This window comes from Eubalaena glacialis, chromosome 8 (assembly GCF_028564815.1).
Source record: "Eubalaena glacialis isolate mEubGla1 chromosome 8, mEubGla1.1.hap2.+ XY, whole genome shotgun sequence".
Lineage (NCBI taxonomy): Eukaryota > Metazoa > Chordata > Mammalia > Artiodactyla > Balaenidae > Eubalaena > Eubalaena glacialis.
The window spans coordinates 104,773,171-104,794,379 of NC_083723.1; the positions used below are offsets into that span (position 1 = coordinate 104,773,171).

Sequence of the window (21,209 nt, forward strand, 5' to 3'; positions counted from 1 at the left end):
TTCAGTTATCCCCCCAATTTCGGTGTTAGCCCACACACCTGTGCTTCTGCCCGGAATGTGATCAGTATTTAGGGACCTGAAATTGACTCAGCTTTCATATTACCATGTTGCATATCTCAAATGCGATCAGTTTTTGTTCATTATGCCTGAGCTTAACTCATTCCCACACCCCCCACACCCCTATGACCTCCCCCAGCCTCCCAGCCAGTGCCTACTAGTCTTGCATTAAGTTTATCAACTCCTCAGGAGGTGCCTAAGCTTTTACTTTATCTTGTCTTCTCCCTCCTGTCCAGAGTGTCTGCCCTTTCATCTTATCACTAACCTCTAGCCTATCTCTCAGCCTTTTTTTGTCCCAGGTCAGCAGTACCATGCCTTGGAGAGGTACATTCTCTGGTTATCTTTCTGTCCCCCCAACAAGAGCACATCCTCCTGGCTGGTAATCTCTCCTGTGTAATGATAATAGCAGCACCTCCGAGAGAAAGGGAATTTCTCTGGCACTGTTCATCTCAACACCAGCAGAACACAGGCTGTTGCTTAGGAGTAGGAATCGTTAGAGTCAGGCCCTTATTGGAGGGGACCAGTCTCTAAGGGAGCTAGCAGAAATTACTGCTCCTTAATAGACAGAAACTCATTTGCTCAAAGCCCCCGCCCTCCTCTTTATTTCTCTGCATTCCCCACCTCCCCTCTCTTCCCAGCTTTGAAGTTGAGAAGAGAGGTAACTCCACCCCATCCAAGATGGCAAATTTCTGCTAAATTAACTTGGTTAAAAGAGATCCTTGGCTGAAAGCGGCTGTTTTTTAGAATGTTTCTATTGGGACTTCACTTGAAACCATCATGAAGGAGACAGATTCTAATTAAATATATGTGATAAAATTCTAGCCAGGGCCACTCCGTTTCCCAAGAGGGGATTTGTTGAGATGGGGGAAGAGGGGACGTTTACTAGCTGCAGGCCCCGAGTCAGTCTGGGCTGTCTGAGCTTTCCCTGTGAGGGTCTCCTTGCTTACAGTAGCAGGGAAGGTAGAAGCAGAACTCTAGACGTCCCTGCTTCTCCAGTGGTCCACTTGACCTTGAACGGACCTCTGACATGATTGAGCTTCTGCAAAACTTCCTTTCATGGGATACCTGTTCTTTACAGCTCTTCACTTTTACAGGGATGGGGAGCGCAGCCTCAGCCACAAGTGCTCCTTCTAATTTGTTAGCTGTTTGGGCAGCCATCAGAACTCCCATGCCCTGGAACACTCATGGTTGAAGAGAAAGGAAAAGTTGCCTGATTTCTCAGCTCTAGCTGTTTGAGTGAAGTCAGGAATGGGCACCATCTGGCTGACAGCATTAAGCACAGATAAAGTACTGGCCTGGAAGGCCTTTCCCTTCTTTCCCTCCCTCCCTGGAAGCACAGGGTAAGGGACTGCACCAAATTGCAAACTCCAGGGGGCACTAATCACTTTGTAGCTTCTGTCAGTGGCGCCCCCTGGAGTTGTAAGTCACAGTGGCCCTGCGGGTGCTAGGCTGAGAACCCAGAGACCTGGTCTCCACAACACCAGCTAGCGGGCACTGGCAGTCACATCCCCCTGGGCTTCGTTTTCCTCACAAATAAAATGAGAGGGTTCAACTAGATTTTCTGAATTAACTTGGAAACTCCCTTCACTGTCTCCACATTCCTGAAGTTAGAAGCTGTAAACCATCATTCTGTCCTCAGTGACCATTGCCATTCCAAGGTCGACCAGCAGTGAGAACACACTGTGGAGCTGCCCTCAGCTGACATGATACCACTCACTGGTCAGAGCAGATGTGGACTTAAAACAGGAAGGTGGAAGAGGAATTAAGGAAAGGGAAAGCTACCCTGCAGGCCAATGAGCTGAAACCAGAGGCACATGGAATAGGCCAATTCCTTATTCTCTTGTGTTTGTACTTCTCTGCGGCTTCAGAACCTTTTTTCCTCATACACAAGCATACGACACATCCAGTAGTTGCAGTCGCTTCCCTCACAAGGGAAACAAAATGAAATGCAAACATATTTTGAGCTATCTCAGTCTTGCCATATCCCTCTAAGTCTCCTCTCCCCATTCCTAATTTAAAGATTGTCTTCCCTTCCCCTGGTTCCTTTAGCAGTCTCTTCCTTGGCCCTCCCTCCTATCTTACTCCAGACTTCCTCAATTCATCCCCTTAAGAGATGAATTGGAAGAATATGCTGTCATGTCAGAAGGAAGCCATTGTCAATTCACACAGGCAGACACTAATAGGATAAAGTATTATCCGACTTCCTTTAAGTCCAAAAATTAAGTCGTCTTGCAGTGGTAATAGATTATAACTGTATCCACTGCAGCTGGTGGGCTGCAGGAATAGGCTGTTAGTATGAGGCCTGGGCTCCATTTCTGGGACTGTGATGGGCCTGTTGTGAGGGGTGCGCTGTGTGTTCCTACAAACACAGCGACACTATCGAGGGAACTGCCTACAGCTCGTTCAGTTCACCTCCAGGGTGGAACCTGAGTGGGAGGACCTGTATGAATGTTCTTGATGAACCTGGGTGAGTGGGTAGGGCCTTGAAGCCTGGGAAGAAGTAGCCCGAGGCCAGGAAACCAAACTTTGCACAGCGAACAGTTAGTGTGTGAAAGCGCCTCTCCCTCATCCTTGCTGACTCATTGAGCCGGTAGAGTGGCTTATCTGGTGACTAAGTGAGCACCTGCACAGACAGGGAAACCAGGGTTGAGACCTTATTAAAGAAATGTTAAGAGACTACAGATTAAGGACTTGCCTTGGGAGAGGAAGCAGAACTGTTAGAAGGAAGAAAGAGCCATCAAGCTTCTAGAATGGAAGGCTCTTGCGGGATATCCTAGGTCCTATCATGGCAGACGGTTGTACGCAAATGGAAATTATGGGGGGGAAATCTGATAGAATTAACAGGGGTGTGTGCTTTTTATTAATGGGAGATATAAGAAGGTGGGTGGATATTAAAGAAGCAAGTAGATCAAGGGCTGTTCCTTTGGTATTTAGTAATTAATCTAAACTTCAGTAATTGCTCTAGTATTGTTCCTAGGCACACAGAATGGATGAACCCGGAAGGCCAAGTACTACTTTGGTCCATCCAATCCCCACGCCTGGCATTAGCGTAGCCTCTCATCTCAGTGCCTCCCTGCTGTAGGTTTAAGAGTCTTTACCAGGATAAGCTAGAGAAGACAGCGCCATCCTCTCAAATGCTAACTTCCTTTGCTAGGAGAGCCTCTCCCAGGGCTCTCCCCCACGGGCCCAGGCCTGACCTTTCTGACTCACTGCCGGGGTCCATGTGCACTGAACTCAACAGTCATTATTTTTATGGGAAAACACGATTTATATAACACTCTCCCTCGGGAATAACACTCTTTTCGTGGATAAACAGTGAGCTGCACCCTCTCCTCTCCCCCCATGACTGTGCCTTCACAGAAAGTCGGGAGGCCCTGAGGGAGCCCGTCAGGATCAGAATTTGATTACAGCCCTGAGGGCGGGGTTGCTCCCCCCACCTCGCCAAGCAGTGGACAGCCTCCAGCATCGGGAACAGGACTGTCGTGGGCAGGTGGTTTGGCCCAAGTACTGACAGCAAAGCTGGCATGTTCCAGAGGATGAAACCTGTGATCATCCTAAAATCTAATTCTAGCCTCTCATTAGGAAATCAAATGCATTCTTTCTTAAGCTTCTCTTGGAAAGTTGATCTCCCTGCTTTTCTTCTGCTCTGTTCCGTGCCATGAATATCACACTACCGGCCCTCCCCCCTGTCCAGGGTCCAGCCAGCCTCCTGCTTGCTAGGGTAGAGGAATCTCCCTGGCTTTCCTCCCTAACTGCATTGCAGCCCCTTAGCCTGTGCATCTGCCATATAGCTCCATCCTGCTCTCACTTGCTCAAATTATGGTGCTTTTTCCTGCCTTTCTTTCCTCCAAGCCCTCCAATACTGCTTTGAAGCCCCAGCAGCCCTCTCTGTGCTCCTTTCTCCTTCCTGGTGTCTCCGTGGGCCCACCTCCCTTGGTAAAGCACCCTGTTAAGGAAACAGGGCGAGGTGACGAGACACTGGGAAGCTCACCCTCCTGGTAAAGGACCAGGACTTTTAGTAGGTGCTTCCTGTTCCAGCCCTCAGCTTGTGCACCTCCAGCAGCAGCACCTTTCCTTTCTCCTGACCCGCCATAAGAAAAGGTAATCCGTTCCTGGGCTAAGACAGTGCCTTGGGCTATCTAAAGAGCTAGATTAAAGAACAGAGCACAAGGCAGTGTTTTCCTGGGAAGAAAAGCGCACCCCATCTTTCCCACAGTGTTTGGGCTTGTAGATGGTGCTGTCGTGCTGCCCAGGACTTCTGGACAATTATCCTTCCTCTTTAGAGTAGCTCAGTAGGCATGTTCTCTCTTTGGACATGGATGAGATTCAAGAATAGAGGTGGTGATGGGGACTAGTCAGTTGGTCTGTCCCCTTATCGTCAAATTTCAATTCCTACAACAACTATGGAGTAGTGAGGTAGATACCAATATTATGCCCATTTTACAGATGAGGAAAACGAGTATTTGTCCAAAGTCACGTGACTAGTAAGTGCTAGAGCTGGGATTCAACCCAGGAAGACTGGCTTCAGAGTCCGTACTTGTAAGCACTATGCTATATTGCTTTGCAGATATGTATATTTCACTGAAGGTTCCTGAAGCCTTTATCCCTGCTCCAAGAAGCAATTTACTTCATCTCAATTTAAAGCAAAGATGAAAACAACCTTAATCCACTACCCAAACCATTCCTCCCCCCTCCGGGGAAAAGGGTGCTTTCTGAATGGACGGAAACCAAGAGAGGTGCTTTGAGCCAAAAGCTGCCTTGCAGTTTAGCTGAGGCAGGATTTAGAAATGGTGTGAACAGTGCCTGCATTAGCCGATGGCACGGAGTGCTGAGTGCCAGCAGAGGAGATAAAATCAGACATATGTTTGGATATAAATGTTCTCTCTCTTTTTCTTCTCTAATTTTACGCCCCTGCTGCTTTGTTGCAGTAAAATGTTGAAGCCTTAATTGTGGGCTCTGGCCCCCTAAGGAAGTAGCCTGGGCTGAGTAAGGCCCACTTAGCCTTCCCTTAATCTCTACCCATCTCCACCGTTAACGGCATGGACTCTGGATCTCTTCCCCATTAATAGGCATTGTCTTCAAGGGACTCTTTACTAGGCTGCTGCCCTCCCCCCACCAGCCCCCCGTCCCAACAAGTTGCTAGCTACAGTACATGTTAACAGCCATGATAGAGCTGATGTCCCTAGGCCTTAGAAACTAGCCTGTCTGCTCTACCTTCACTGACAGTAGAATGCAGCTTTACACCAAAGAGTGATAAAAGGCCCTAGAACAAATTATGGGAGTGGCAACCAGATCATGATTTTAGAGCTGGGGCTAGGGTAGATGCAATGGAGGAGAGGAGTTAAAAGAGCCCCCCGCCTCCCCAAATAGTCTCATTGTTCAGCCAAATAAGCAGAAACCACTCGCTGTGGAGAAGTTGCTGTTGAGAGGTGCTCTAAGACCTCTGTCAATCCTTTACTCTGCAAAGCTTCCAAGGCTAAGGTTGGGAGAAGGCCAAGCCATCGTTCCCACTGTGAGCACCCTGCCTTGTCTACTTCACCTTTTCCCTAGCAGCCGTTGCCCTCTGTGGGATCCCGTGGTTTCTGCCTGCCATTGAACCTAAGAATCAGGAAGCTGTTATGTATAGTCCTGAGAATCCAACTCCTTAGTCAGCACACGTGGCCCTTGGGCCACCTCTGGGGCCCCTGTGGTCCAAATTCTGCTCAGGCCTCGGCGGGCAGTAGAGCTGGTTCTAAAGGAGATTGGACAGCTCTAAGAGGAGGGAGACGAGAACACAGCAATAGCTATAGGAAGGTTCCATTTTCACTGCATATTGGCCAGGAAAGAGAGAGGTTCTTGAGAGCCAATAAGAGCCTTAATGAGAAAGCACATTGGTTTGGGTAGTCAAGAGACCTGGGTTTCAGTCCCACCTCTTCCACTAATTAGCAGTGTGACCTTGGACTGTATCTTTCAGTTTCTCTGGGGCTCCGTTTCCTTGACTGTAAAATGTGAAGGGATTAGACTACATGGTTTTTCACGGCCTTTAAAGTATTCTGTAATGAAAACTCTCTAACTCCATATAATCAGCAGCAGTCTTTTCCCTGTAACGTGTTGCTATGACTCCCCTCCCGAAGAGCTGCCAACCCATGTTCCATTCTCAGGTAACAAACCCTACAGCTTGGCCAGGCCGAGGATGAGTCACCCGCCCAGCATTAAAGGCTGCACTTTCGGTGCTCATGGGACTCCTCTCTGAAAAGTTGTCCCAAGTGCCTGCTACAAAGGAGGGTGTACCCAACATCATGGCAGAGGAGAGCTGCCGCTCTAAATGCTGAACCAGTGCCCAGGTCAGGGAGTAGGCCCAGTGGGGAAAGGAACTCCCCTTGCAGCTCTAAGGACACTCATACCCAGGGACCATATTCTGTCTCCCCCAGCTCCTTTGAGGTTCCTTCTGGAAAGCACTTCTCCCTCAGATTCCAAGACCTGAATATGCTCCACCCCCAGGACAAGTGCATTTGTTCTTATGACTCTTCCCCAGGAATGTTTTAGGCCCATTTCTTCACCTCTCCCCTCAGATTTTTGTTCAGCCCCAGAGCCTTTGTCATTCCACAGCTACTGCATAGTTCCCTGGCCCCCCAGATAGCTGTCAAAAAGAGGAGGGGTGTAAGGAAATGGGCTCCACATCCTCTATTTCTGAAGCAGCTCCTTCCTTCACAGTTGCCTCTGAATGTGTACCCAGGAAGCTGTTCTAAACAGCCTGAGCTGTGTCTTATGGCACTAGGAAAGGGGGTGACTTCTTGCATTTTTCAACTGGTCCTCGCCAAGTCCCACCCTTTTCTCGGCTGCAGTTTTCTCTCTTTTTATTGGGGGTAGGGTACTAAAGGACAGGCAGAGGGAACATATCATTGTAGCCTAGAGACATGAATGGCAGTTTCTAAAAGTGTGAGCCCATGCATACACACTGCCACAAACACTGACACCCAGAAATTTTGTGTATGTAAAATACACACACACACAGACACACACAGAGGAGGATTAAGAATTGGCCCTTTCTTAGCCAACTGCTGCAAAGTGCTGCCTGCCTCTCTCTGTGTTCAGCGCCAGGGAGATCACACCCACTCAGTCCCGATTCCCTGCACTCGTATAAATACTAGTGCTGAAGAGACACAGGGTCCCAGTTCAGGCAGCCTGCCTGGACCACGTCCCTCGGCTGCACATCAGGAGACCAACACCCACCACCACCAAGACACGTTTGACTATTCAGCACCCAGAGAACAGAAGCAACACTGCCTGTGGGATCTTTAAGCACAACAACATTATTGCAGTCCTCTTAAATCCAGGTCCCCCGGGGTCCCCGTGTAGAGCTGGTGCTGCCCGACCAGCAGCTTCTGCTGAGGTGGCATTTAACTCCTGGCCGGGTCCCAGGAGCTGAGGCTGACCCATTCTCCCTGCTTTTCCAGGGCACAGGGAATTCGGTTCTACCCCTCAACAGAGCCAGGGACTAACACACTTAGCTTGTGAACGGTGCACTAGTATCGGGGTGCTTTTATTTAAGCTAAGGAAAAGTGGTTGACAGCTTTAGCGTGTTCCCATACTTTAAAGAAATGGAATATTGTCCTCCCCTCCCCTTTTTTTCTTTAAAGAGAAATTATTTGGTCAGTGCTCATAAGAAGCTATAGGTTCAGGGTCTTACTCAATTTAACCCTTTGGGGACACTGAATTAAAAATTGAACAGTATTTATTAAAATACAAAAATACACTTTTCTCACGTTACAATCAGTGGCATTTCCCCCCACACCCCACCCCCTTTCAAATCTGAACCCTTTATTTCCTTTGAAAGCTAAAATAATAAATGAAAGGAGTTACATCATTAAATGGACCAGAATAACAGAGATCTCTGCCTTCCCCACCCACACCCGCCCTTTCTCTTCCCACTCCTCCTGAGGTAGCCCTGGGAGAGGGAAGCATTTCCCCCCATTGTGCTACATTCAACAGGACTCCATGCGGCACTCATTCTGTGTGTATCACTTTGTTTTAACTGTGGATTTCACATCTTTTTTGTGAACCATCCTGGTGAGGAAAGGCTTCATCACTTTAAATGAGCCTGTGCCCTTTTTGTCTCTCCTGTTTCTTCTCTACTCATGTTCTGCCCGCTCCCCGTCACCACAACCAGTTGACATCAGCCGTAATAATCCCTAATGAATCAGCATTTAGAATAGTCACCAAATCACAAGCATGAGAAAAGCTTCCACTCCCCCAAGCTTCCCACTCCCAGCCTCTCCCCCCTTCTCCACCTTAAAACAAACCAACCCTTAAAAAAAAAAAAAAAATCATCAAATGCATCACTGTCTACAATCATTTGTCAGATACCGGGAACAACAGGTGGACATGGCACAATGCTGAGTTATGGCCTCCCGCGAATACCTTCTCTCTGCGGCTGCTCTCCCTTCCCATCCCCCTTTGGTACCACGCCCCCCCGCCCCCCCAGGGGCCACCTCCTTCTCCTGGGAAGCCCTGAATAGACACATGCCTTGCACAGAGTGGGTTAAGCCCAGCTGCAGGAATCTGGTGCAATGTGAAAGCGATTGACTGACAGCTACGCCAGCTCCCTTCCTTCTCTGCTCCTTCCCGAAGCCCTCTGTCAGGCGGGGCACGCTGTGTCCCACTGCACAAACCAAGAAGACTTGTGCACAGGGATGCACACACATACTCAGTCGCTTTACGGTTTCAGTTGAATTTTGGTGGTTTTCCTGTTTAAAATACATTTTACAGATCTGTCTTTCCCTTGGCCTCTGAAGAAAAAATTATTGCCTCTCAACATTTTAAGCACAGTACAAATTCTTAGTGCTGTTTTTTGTTTGTTTGTATTTTTTGTTTAAATACGATAAATCTGCAAAGACAGCTCTCAGCCTAAGAAAGATGTCTAGAGAAATGGGTATTCCTGTGTCCTATGAAGCATCTTCTAAAAAGTGACAGTTCAGCCTACCCCCCACCCCTCAGCAGCCCACACCTTAACTCTTTCTGGATAATTGGTTGGTGTTTTAGTTTGTTTTATCTTAGCAGTTTCAACGCTATACCAGAAATCCCTCCTGGCAGCACAGCAGACTGACTTGTGGCTTCTATCCCACAACATTCCCAAGGTCCCCCACCCCCTTTAAATAGAACTTACAAGTTAGAAAATAGTTTTGTTTTGATTTTTCTTTTTAAATTTTAATATAATCTGTTTCTTTTACCAGCCCATAGATTTAATATATAAGCATATACAAGAAAAAGTCTCTCCCCACTCTGTACAAAAGTTGCTGTCTTGTGTGTGTGTGCATTCTATTGCATTTTATAAGTTTGGGGCGGGGGGAGTCATATTTGAGTTTCCTGTACCTTGTCCTTGGTATGGGTCTGAATGATATAAGGTTCAGAGATAGTGGTGACTGTGGGGTGCAGAGAGTTCCCCAGACTGTTTTCTGTCCAGTGGGCCCCATGTGCTGGTTTGTAGGTGTTGTAGTTAATATGGTCATGAATTGTGGGCAGCACGACTGCCCCCTCACCTGATACACCGGATGGAGCTGCTGTTGCTGCTGCAGATGCCGCTGCTGGGATGTCTTCATCCACCTGGATAATCTCAACAGTCCGGGCAGCTGTGACTGTACTCCTCTGCTGGTGCCGCTTGCGAAGTTTATAGAAGACAATCAACATGGCAGCAGCTAGCAGAGTCACTGCCACAAAGCAGCCAATGATGATCTTGGTGGTCTTCATGACTTCATCCAGGCTGGTCTGCATCTTATCATTGGTGTCCGTCGCGGTTACTGCCACCTGCTTGGGCACACGGGTGGTCTGAATGAGCACCGTGGTAGAGGTGGTATATGCCGGCTGGTAACCAGTGGACGTAGTAGGAACGGGCTTGTACTTCCGTGTTGTATCCTCAGGCGAGATCTCAGTGGTCTCCACTGTGACAGTGGTGAAGAAGCTGTAGTTGGAGGTGTTGAGCTCGGCCGTGCTCACGTTGAGGTAGGCCGAGGCATTGGAGTTGCCCGCCACGTTGGTCACCATGCATGTGTATACCCCAGTGTCTGAGAGCAGCACATGGGAGAAGTTCAAGGTGCCGTCGTTGAGGACAGAGATCCGTGGGTGGCGGGAGGCGTGGCTGAGCACTGTCCCATTGGGCAGCAGCCACTTCACGGAGGACATGGGGGGAGTCCGACACTTAAGTTCTGCCATCCGACCCTCAGAGATATTGAGGTCCCGAGGTGCATCCATGATGAAGGGGGCAGAGCACTGGAAGGAGGCCTGGTCCACCTCCACCAGGTAGCGGCCTCGCATGTGCAAGGGAGCATGACAGCGGCCACAGCAGGTGGAATTGGTGGGTATGTACTCTCGAAGCCACCAGGCTAGCCACAGAATGTCACAATCACAGTTCCAAGGATTGTGGTGTAGGTGCAACTCCACCAGGTACCTCAGTGGGGTGAAGAGGTCATGGGGCAAAGAAGAGAGGTTATTGTGGGCCAAGTTGAGTTCCACCAGGGAGGCCAGCCCATCAAAAGCGTTCCGCTCAATCAGGCTGACCTGTGAGTTCATGACCCATAGCTTCTTGAGGGAGCTCAGGCCATGGAAGGAGCCAGGCCTGATCTCAGGGAAGTGGTTTCCTGACATCTCCAGCTCCTCCAGCCCCACCAGGGGGGTGAGGTTGGGCATATCTTTAATGTTGCACATGCCCAAGTTCAGGTACTTGAGGTTGAACAGTCCCTCAAAAGCCCCCTCAGAGATGTACTCTAGCTTCTTGAGCTCCCCCAAGTCCAGGCGCATGAGGGAGGGCACCCGGTTGAAGGCATAAGAGGGGATGCTTTCTATGGGGTTGTTGCGCAGCCAGAGCTCCCGCAGCTTGGACAGGTATTCAAAGGCCCCGCTCGGGATGACTGTCAGCCAGTTGTCAAACAGCTCCAGGGTGTTGAGGCTGGCCAGGCCGTTGAAGGCCCCCACCTCGATCTGCCGGATGGAGTTCCTGCCCAGCTGCAGGACCTCCAGGTGGTGGAGGTGGCGGAAGGTGTCGGCCTGGATCATCTGGATGTTGTTTTCCATGAGGTTGAGGTACCGGGTGTTGGAAGGAATACCCTGAGGGACCTCGGAGAGGCCCCGGCGGGTGCACACCACCTTGCTGAACTGGTTACTGCACGAGCAGACAGACGGGCAGTTCTGGGGCCCGGCGGAGGCGGCAGCAGCGATGGCTGCACACAGAATCCACACTTGCGCCGTGAGGTAGACGACGGGGAGCAGGACGGCATTCCAGGTGTGGTGCACAGTTACCTGCCACAAGAGCTTCATGGTGTGGCACGTTCATAATTCACCATCGCCTGGGATTTTGGCTCGGAAAGGAGAACCAGCCCTACCCCGGCTTAAGTGAGCTAGGAGCTCCTCTTTCCATCTGGAGAAGGAGGTGGGGAGGGGGCGATTAGAGAGACGGAGCAGATCGGCCGGAAAAAAATCATGCCAAACTAAAGAGTGGCCCCTCGTCTACCAGCCCCCCCTCGAGGCCAGCCCTCGGAAAGCTGGGACTTTCTCTCCCCCGTTGCGACCATCCCCACCCAATCATTCGCTCTCACCTACCTCGGAAGAAAGGAAGGGAAGAACTGGCGCGGTGTCCTTAAGCGTTCGCCGCCGGAGCTGGCCACCTCGTTCCCATTCTCACTTCTTAGTTTTAATTAACAAAAGGGGGAAGTAGAGGGGGCGGGGAGGGCAGAGGGGAGGGGAGGGGAGGGGTGGGGGACACAAAATGGCTTCTAGTAAATCCGGAGCCGGCTAGCGGAGCCGCGGAGTTGAGGCGCGCCGGGAGAGCCGAAGCCCGGCGGGCTATGCAGGTGCATGCCCCCCCCTCAGCCCGAGGCGGGGCGCCACCAGCGCTTCCCGGCTTTGTCCTTGGACCCTGGCCCCGGCTTGCACCAGCCGAGGGGGAAGCCGCTTCATCGCCGGAGTGTGCCTCCGGCGCCCCCCGCCCGCTCCGGGGCTGCCACCCGGCGGGGAGTGAGGGGGCGCCCCGCAGCCTCCCAGGCCGCGCTCGCTGCCGAAGCTGCCGCCGCGCTGCCCCCTCTCCTTGTGTCGGCCGCTCCCGGCCCGAGGCAGCTGATGCAGTCGTTCGCTCGCGGTGCTGCGAGAGTTAAGAGGAGGTGTTCGCCGGTCCTTCGCCCCCCACCCCCCGCCCTCCGACACACACCCCCTTCTCTCCTCGTCTCTTCTCTTAAGGGTTAAAAAGACCAGAACTGGGCTCAGTTTCCCAGTCCGCCGGCTGCTGGTGCGAAGAGCAGTAATCCGTCCAGCCCCCCGAGGGGCAGCGGCGTGGAGGCAGCGCCGGGACCTGGTCCGCCGGCCAGAGGAGCGCGCGGCGGCCGGGTCGGCCCGCACCGCAGGCCCCTTCGGGGAGTCCGGGGGCGGCTGCAGCCGCCCCCGGAGGCGCGGAATCGCCCGCCGCAGCCGGGCCCCCGGCGCGCCGCCGGATCTGGCTTTGTGCGGAGGGAGCGAGTTCAGGGCTCCGGCCCCCGGCGCCTTCAGCGGCTGCGCTGGCCGCGGACTGCTGCAGCGGCCCCGGCGCTGGCGGCGGCGTGAGCAGCGGGGGTCGCGGCTGCGGGGAACGCTCCGGAGCCCGGGAACATGGTCCCCACTCGCTAGCAGCAGCGGCGGCGGCGGCAGCAGCAGCAGCAGCAGCAGCAGCAGCGGGGCCCCTGTGCGCGGCGCCCACCGTCTCCTCCTCGCGCGGGGCTCGCGGTGTTGCAGGCAGCAGCCACGCAGACTGCTCTCTCATCCTTTTGTCCTTCAGTCAGAACGTGAATGTACTGCTGACGCATACTGTTCTGAGGAGAAGATTAGCGTGATGCAGTGCTCTTATGTATTAACACCGCTCCCCCTCCGCTGCCTGCCCTCGAGGGGTTAACGCCGGCGCCTTCCAGCGCCGCGCCGGCCCGCGCCGCGCAACCCCGAGCTCTGCGCCTCCGTGCGACTTCCTCCCTCCCTCCCTTTCTCCCTTCCTTCCTCCCTTCCTTCCTCCCTTCCTTCCTTCCTTCCTTCCTCTCTCCCCCAGCCCCACCCCCCCTCCCCGGCCGCTTCCTCCCCGCCCCCTCTAGACGCTGGGAGCGGGCCGGGAGAGGGAGCAGGAGTGAGCGTCAAGTGGGGGGCCGCGCGCAAGTCGCAGGCGTGCGCAGCTATTTTGGTCCGATCGCAGGGAGCCGCCGGGTGGCCGCTGATAGGCTGGAGCGGCTCGGGGCTGCTGCTGCGGAGGGACCGCGCCAGCCCCCGCCCCCGCCCCCTCCCCGCACCGGGCGCCCGGCACCCTCGGGCTCTGGGCGCGCTGGGCTCAGGGCCTGGGGAGCCGGAGGCGCGGCGGCCCTCGGCGGGGCTGCTGCAGTTGGCGGGCCTCCAGCCTGGACCGCGTCATCCTCACCCCCGGCGACTGCGGACGGGGCGACCGGTCGCTTGGCCCGGGCTGCACGCTCGGAGTTATGAGCTGCACTGGGGGACGCGGGGGTGGCCGGGGCGCTGCTGCTGCACATGTGCCTGTTCGTCCTGCCCCTTCCCTCGCAAATTTCCTCACCCGTCGTCGGCTTTAACTAGGGCTTTCACTGATAGTTTTCTTAATGAGGGTTGCGGGTGAGGCAAACAGTGGAAGGAAAGACCAAGTGCGGGGAGCTAGGGGAGTGACAACCTGGGACAGCGCGACAACCAGCTGGAAGGATTGAGGTGAACTCCCAGCAGCCAGGGCACAACCCGTTCATTCAGCAGCCAGCCGGAGCCGCGGCTTCTCGCTCTTCGCAGCCCCGCGCCCTTTCCCCTCCGTGCGCCCAGAGATTGGAGGGAGTGGGTCTTAAAGCTTCTGCCCCATGAGCTCCACCAGCTCTTCTTTGTTTCTGGGAGTCCCTGGGAAGAACTGCGTAGCAACCTGCCCCTACTTCCGGTGAGAGGCGACCCCGGGGCGTTTGATGGACCAGTGTAGGAGCGAAAACAGGACTTGTTCAGAGTTTTCCCACCGGAGAAAATGACTCCTCTTTCTCTGCCTGGTGCGGCGGGGGCCAACTGTGGCTAAGCCCTGGGAAGCCAGCTGGTAGAATATGGCACTGGTTTAGTGTTGCTTCTTTTCAAGGGCTACCTCCAGGCTCCTTTCCTTGTGCCCCGCCCACCTCTGCCTTGGCAAGCTTGCTTGCCCATCACCTGCACGTGGGTATTGCTTAAGAAGAGGAGGTCCTGGCCTGGATCTCTCAGCTCTCTGGATTCTGCCACACCTTTATCTCAATATTGTCTGCTGCCCAGTAATCTGAAACCTCCTTAAACATGCCAGGGAATTTTTGAAGTCCGTGGATGGAATGGAAACAGCTCCATTGTAGGCAATTTGGATTCCCTGTCATTTACCAACTTTTTTTTTTAAGGAATTAATTTTATTTATTTATTTATGGCTGTGTTGGGTCTTCGTTTCTGTGCGAGGGCTTTCTCTAGTTGTGGCAAGTGGGGGCCACTCTTCATCGCGGTGCGCGGGCCTCTCACTGTCGCGGCCTCTCTTGCTGCGGAGCCCAAGCTCCAGACGCGCAGGCTCAGTAATTGTGGCTCACGGGCCTAGTTGCTCCGCGGCATGTGGGATCTTCCCAGACCGGGGCTCGAACCCGTGTCCCCTGCATTGGCAGGCAGATTCTCAACCACTGCGCCACCAGGGAAGCCCCACCAACTTTTTTATTATGCATTTGCAGTCAAATAATAGCAACATTAATAGTTAATATGTTACCTAAGATCACATAGTAAGCAGTAGAGCCAGGCCTTGAACCCTGGCAGAGCTCAGATGTCTAGGAACTTGGACAGTAGAAGTGATTCTCCAGAGTTTTCTCCCAGTCAATAAGAACTCAGGTTTCATTCATTTACTTCAACAGTTATTTACTGGGATGTTTGTCTACTGTATGCTCTCCACTATACCAAGGATGGATGGATGGATGGATAGATCTGTTCTTGTTTAATCTGCCTTTACCCAGTGACACAGTTGCCATAGTTGTCTCCATTTTATGGATGGAGGTACTGAGCTCTGGCAGGCGAATAACATGCTCAAGGTCATACACCCAGAAAGCAACAGAGGCAGCATCTCAATCCAGTCTTCAAACCCTGAGTCCGGTGTTTTCATCACTGCCACAAAGATGTCCAGTATGTTCACTCTGCATAGAGCAAATGGCGGAGGCAAGGTGGGGGGACAGCCTGCATAAAACACTTCAGGGAAGGGTATATGGAATATACTAGAATGAAGGGTGGGAGAGGAGGGGCTGAGAAAATAGATCCTTTATTTACCTTGTTTGACTCACAATTACTAATCAAAGAAAGAGAGAAATGGAGGTTGAGTTCCACCTGGGCTCTTTAGTGGCTCTTTTTCCCTTCTTGACTAAGCCCCATTTGCACATCATCAGCTTCTTATACCCAGGTGTGAGTCTAGCCTGACAGGGATCTGTGGAGGAGAATTGAAAACCTGCTGTTGAGAAGTTCTCTCCTTGCCACAGCTGGCATTGAGCTGGTAGGGTTCCAGAGAGACCCTGGCCAGGGTCTGGATGGTGCCCTGGAATATGGCTGCCCCTCCCCCCTCAGGCAGAAGAGGGGCCTGCCTGGCTGGTGTGGGCAAACTCAGAACCCATCTGTTCAGCTCCAGGCCCAGCAAATGTTGTGTAGGTGGATGGAAGGGTAGGATCAAACCAGTACTTAGTAATGGGGTGGTCTCGTGGTAAATATTTGTGAGTGATATCACCCAAGCTTCATGCAGCTCATGGAGTTCTAGATAGGGCTACTTTGCCCTCTGTAGGCCAGCTAGGCTAAGGGAGCATCATAGAAACCATCAACTGGACCAAGGAGGCTGTGGGACCATGGCAGCACACACAGTCCTTTTGAACTGAAAGTGGCACTGAAGCCTTTAATCCTGTCACTCGAGTATCATCTAGCCATCTGTCTGTTGCTCCTCACAGCCCCTGGTTCTGACTGCTTCCTTGATTTGGAGTGGTGCCACTAGGGAATAAAAAGAAGAGGAAGGCTTAAACTTGGAGAGGAGAGAAGGAAGAAACCCTGGGTTGAGAGTGTTTTCACTTGTGGTTTCCCACAGAGAGACTGCTGCGATAAAGCAGAGTTGAAGAAGCCAGCCAGTGATCCGGCAAGGCTGTGTCAGCCGCTTGTTACCTGCACTAACATTGGGATACCTGAGTTCTCGTCCCGTTTCTGCCACTGATTAGACATGTGACAAATCTTAAATTAAGACAGCTCTAAACCTTGGTTTCTTCATTTCTAAAATTAAGGGAATGGACTAGAAAGTTCCTTCCAGCTCTCATCGTCCACGATTCCCACCCCTCCTCAGATGTGAAGCTTTGCCAAGAAGGTCGATCCTTTGGGGTTGTAGCCAAGTCTTGGTAACGTGCCACAAAGCTGAGAAGCGAATGATTCCTTCAGTTGAAATCGAGAAATCCACAGTGCCAGAGCAGAGCAGACTGTTCTCCCAGCTGCTAAAAAGGCCTGCATATCACAGAGTGCTAAAGCTAAAAGGGACCTTGGAGATCATCGGGACTTAACCTCTCATTTCACAGATGTCATTAATGAAGTTCAGAGAGGCATAGTGACTTACCTAGAGCCACACGACTAATTAACGTCAGAGTCTCTGTCCCATCTGAGCCCAGCCCCTCAGTCAAGGTGACAGTGTGTGGCTAATTGGCATTTAAACCTGGAGCTTGAAGATATTTCCAAATGCCTGCCTTCTGTGCTCTTGTATGCAGGTGATATCATTATATTTTGCTGGGCTGGGTTAACGATGGGTCTTTGATAGAGCCATTCTGAGTGACTTTGGACCCCTAATAAGAAGTGGAGGGAATTCCCTGGTGGTCCAGTGGTGAGGGCTCCGTGCTCTCGCTGCCGAGGGCCCGGGTTCAATCCCTGGTCGGGGAGCTAAAATCCCGCAAGCTGCGCAGCGTGGCCCCCCCAAAAAAGAAAGTGTTAAAAAAATTTTTTTGAGAAGAAGTGAAAGAAATGGTCATCCAGGGGACTGGCTAGGGGGACCCAGGATAACTGGGCGCCTAGTAAAGCCCATGGTAGACCATTCCTCAGCCTGAGATGCATCGCTGAGGCAGTATCCTCAGTAGCCACTAGATGTCCATAATGCCTCGCAGGGTTTGCCAGGAGTGAGCAGGGTGCTACCTTGCCTCCAGTAGGCTTTTGGCCCCCTCAAGGTGGGTCCATCCGTGGCAGGAAGATCACATATGTACCCCCTGAAACTCTAGTTCCTATTTGCAATACTTCTCGGCTGCCAAACCCTACTCAAGCACCTTATCTGTTTTTATACTCTTTACGCTGCCGTTTTAACTAAGAAAAGAACAAGAGCCAAGGAGGAAAAGCGATTTGGAAAATAGGAAAGAAAAAGAAAAATAGTATGGAAATTGACCTCCGCAAAGGGAAAGACATCAGTTGATTGGTGAATTAGTAGTGACAAAACATAAGAAATGGTCTGTATGGAAAAAGTCACCTTCTCCTACCTAAGGCAATGAACACATTGTGTGTGTGTGTGTGTGTGTGTGTGTGTGTGTGTGTATTTGCATCTCTCACTCACTTCCACCCACATGTACAGATACCCTTCCAGGGTCAACTGGTCATGAGGTTTCTGCTTAATGGATAAAGTCACCATTGCAAAAAAGTAAGGTTATTTTTCTTGCCTATGATCCTGAAGTGAGCCTGTGACCATGCCATTACTACCCACAGTCATAAAGGAAATGGATTTTATTCCTTGAGCCTGATGATTCAAGGCGACACAGCTGTTCTAGACTTACCCACTCTTCCTAGTGCCTTAAAATCCACTGTCCTTTTCCCCTTAGAACTCTGCTGTCTAAGGAAGTCAGAAGGAAGTGGACAAAAAAGCACTCTCCCTCTGGGTCCCATCCAGAGCAATTTGTAGAAAACCTCAGAAAAGAAAAGATGCTTAATAAGAATGGCAAAGGGCTATAGAATGGAAAGGCCTCTTCCTCTTCTCTGAGGCTGGTTTCCTGGGGCTTACCGTTTCTTATCGGGCTGCCAGGCCTGAGTGAAGGGAGAAACCTCCCAACGCCCCAACTGCCGCCTCTTTTGGAATAGACAGTTTGTGCCCATTCTAGCCACAATCATCTGTATGGTCAAACAGCCCAGAGAGGTCCAGCCAAAAGCCTTGGAAATGTACTCTTCAGGTGCACTAGCCCATTACAGGCCCTGTGGTTTATCCTTCCCTTTAACTGCCTTTGTATAGCAGTAACAATAATGATGTTAACAGCAACATTTCCTGGGGCATTGATCGGTACCCATATTAATCATCACAACAGCTCTGTGAGGTGGGTACCATTAGATTCCCCATTTTGCAGATGAATTTAAGACGCTTTCTCAGGATCACAGAACTAGTAAGTGACTATATCAGTTTCCTAAGGCTGTCATAACAAATTACCACATATTTGGTGGTTTAAAACATCAGAAATTTATTCTCTCGCAGTTCTGGAGGCGAAAAGTGCAAAATCTGGTAGGGCCGTCCTCCCTCCAGGGGCCCTAGGGGAGAATTTGAGCCTGGCCTTTTTTGCCTGTTCCAGCTCCTGGTGACTGTCCCATTCCTTGATTTGTGGCCGCGTCACATCAATCTCCTTGGTCATGTTGACTCCTCCTTTTCTGTCTGTCTCCTCTTTGACTTACAAGGACACTTGCCATTGGATATAGGGCCCACCTGGTCAATCAAGGGTGATATCATTGCAAGATCCTTAGCTGCATCTGCAAAGACCCTTTTTCCAAATTGGGTAACATTTACAGGTTTGGGGATTGGGGCGTGGGCATTATCTGTCTGGGGCTCATTCAGCTCACTGCAGTGACAGAGCTCAAATCTATTCAGCATTCAGATTTTAAACCACTGTGATGCTGCGATGTGCCATTTAAGATGGACCCTCCCCTTTCTCTTCCTCTTACCTCTAGCAGGTACATCCTCTGTGTACCTGTGCTTGTGAGGGGGAGAGGAGAGGAGCCAGGTGTCAGCGGTATGGCCATTGGGTCTTCCCATTGGAAAGGAAGAGAGGGTTCCCTCAGTCAGTGCAACAGTTAGGAAACATCACGTGAGCCGAGGGAAGGGGGCACGTGGACCAGAGAAGCTCAAGAAGTCTGCCTTGATTCCTTTTCTTGATAATTTTCTCACTCTTTACATGGCCTGTTGATTTTATCCCAAAGATCTTGGAACATCTAAGCATTTACCAGTAATATTAGAGGTACCTCTTGGCATTGCTACAAAATTTGGCTCAACTGTAGTAACTAAGTCACAGAAATGTTGAGCTTCCCACTCATTGGAGACTAAGAAAGGCCTAAAGATCAGAGCCCAGCAGATACAAAGGCAGATGTGGGAGTGAGAGCTATGAGTAAGTGGCTTTTCGAGTATCTCCAGCACAAATCTGATCCTTAACCAAGAGTCCATGCCTGCAGGTACACACACATACACACACAATGGTTTTATAAATTTATTCATGTTTTGGTTAGTGAAAGCCCAAACACTTTTCTCCCCCAAACTGAGTCCTACATGAAAGAGGGAGGGAGAGAGAGAAAGAATGACATGCATTCATACATACATGTTAGTGGGCATTATACCGTAGTGGAGGTTATGAAAGTATTCTGGAATCAGAGAAACCTGGGTTCAAATCATGGTTCTCTCTCTTGCCTACTGTGTATAATATATGCTGTGTATATAAGTTGCTTCTTTAAGCTTCAGATTTTTCATGTGTAAAGTGGGAAGTGGGATTAATAACTGTATTTATTTTGTGGTGTTAGACTAGAAGCAAGTAAGGAAAATCAGTCAGTCTTAGCTAATAGTAATATGTAGTAGTAGCAGCTGTTACTTTCTAATAAGGAAACTAGTATAGAAGGGAAATATTTTTATCCAAAGTCAATTACTGAGAGAATCCTTTTTTTTCTTTTATTTTTCCCTCTCTGCTCTTGGTATTGCACCTAATTTAGACCTTTCAGTTCTTCATTTAAGATATAAGGTGTTTCTCACTGTTTTTAACAGTTAGTTTTGAGATAATTTTAGACTCAGAGACAGGTTGAACATACTCAGACTATAGGATATGGTCTTCACCCAGCTTACTATTATGTTAACATCTTATATCACAGAACATTTACTCAAAACTAGAAATTAAAGGATTCGAGACATAGATGTTTACTCTTTCCCTCTAAATCTATTCTCCACAGCCACCAAAGCCATCTTTGTGACACCGTATCAGATCATGTTATTGATTTGCTTAGAATGCTCCAGTGTTCTTCCCCTCATAATTCAAATAACGACCAAATGGTGTACCATGGACCACAGGCCCTAAGCCATCATGCCTTGCCTGCTCCTATGCCCTTGTGTTTTATCATCTTCCTGCTTACCCCCTACCCTTCAGCTATGCTGCTCTTCTTTCTTTTGGAATACTCTTAAGCTGGTTCTCCCCATTAGGGCCTCTGCTCTCCTCTGCCTGGAATGTTCTTCCCCCACATCTTCAGGTGGTTGGCTCCCTCTTGAGCAGGTCTCTTGGGACTTTCCATGACTACCCTGTCCTTTAGACTACGTTAGTAGCCCCACTAATCATAGTCACATCCCTGAGTTTTATTTTCTTATTTGCTTTACCTTCATCTGAAATTCTCGTTTACTTGCACACCCCATGAAAGCAGAGGCCCTTCCCATCTTGTGCCCAACACCTAGATCATAGTGGTAAATTAATTATTTCAGAGGAAAGAGGACTATTCTTTGACCCAAATGAACAGGAGTTCAGGCCTCCCTAATGGTGTATCAATAGCCCTAGCCCTACTCCATAAACCTTTGAAAAGATAGGTGAAAAATGACCAGCTTTTGGGACTTCCCTGGTGGTGCAGTGGATAAGACTCCGTGCTCCCAATGTAGGGGGCCCAAGTTCGATCCCTGGTCAGGGAACTAGATCCCACATGCATGCCGCTACTAAGAGTGCGCATGCCACAGCTAAGGAGCCCATGTGCCACAACTAAGGAGCCCATGTGCCACAACTAAGGAGCCCGCCTGCCACAACTAAGACCTGGTGCAACCAAATAAAAAATAAATAAAATTTAAAAAAAAAGAATACCCAGAACCTTGTAATTTAAAAAAAAAAAAGATCAGCTTTTTTTTTTTTTTTTTTTTTTAATACTGGGAAATTTAAGGA

At 50.6% G+C, this 21,209-nt stretch overlaps 2 protein-coding genes across 2 annotated transcripts in view; one reads left to right on the forward strand and one right to left on the reverse strand.

Moving 5' to 3' along the window:
* The window catches only part of SND1 (staphylococcal nuclease and tudor domain containing 1), a 429,076-nt gene that overhangs the window by 358,265 nt on the left and 49,602 nt on the right, over nucleotides 1-21,209 (forward strand). The window lies entirely within an intron of this gene.
* On the reverse strand, nucleotides 9,311-11,677 carry LRRC4 (leucine rich repeat containing 4). The gene is made up of 2 exons (XM_061198021.1): nucleotides 11,629-11,677; nucleotides 9,311-11,446 (listed from the first exon to the last, which is right to left on the reverse strand). Exon 2 carries the CDS (start codon nucleotides 11,344-11,346, stop codon nucleotides 9,388-9,390), a length of 1,959 nt encoding a protein of 652 aa, XP_061054004.1. The 5' UTR covers nucleotides 11,347-11,446; nucleotides 11,629-11,677; the 3' UTR covers nucleotides 9,311-9,387.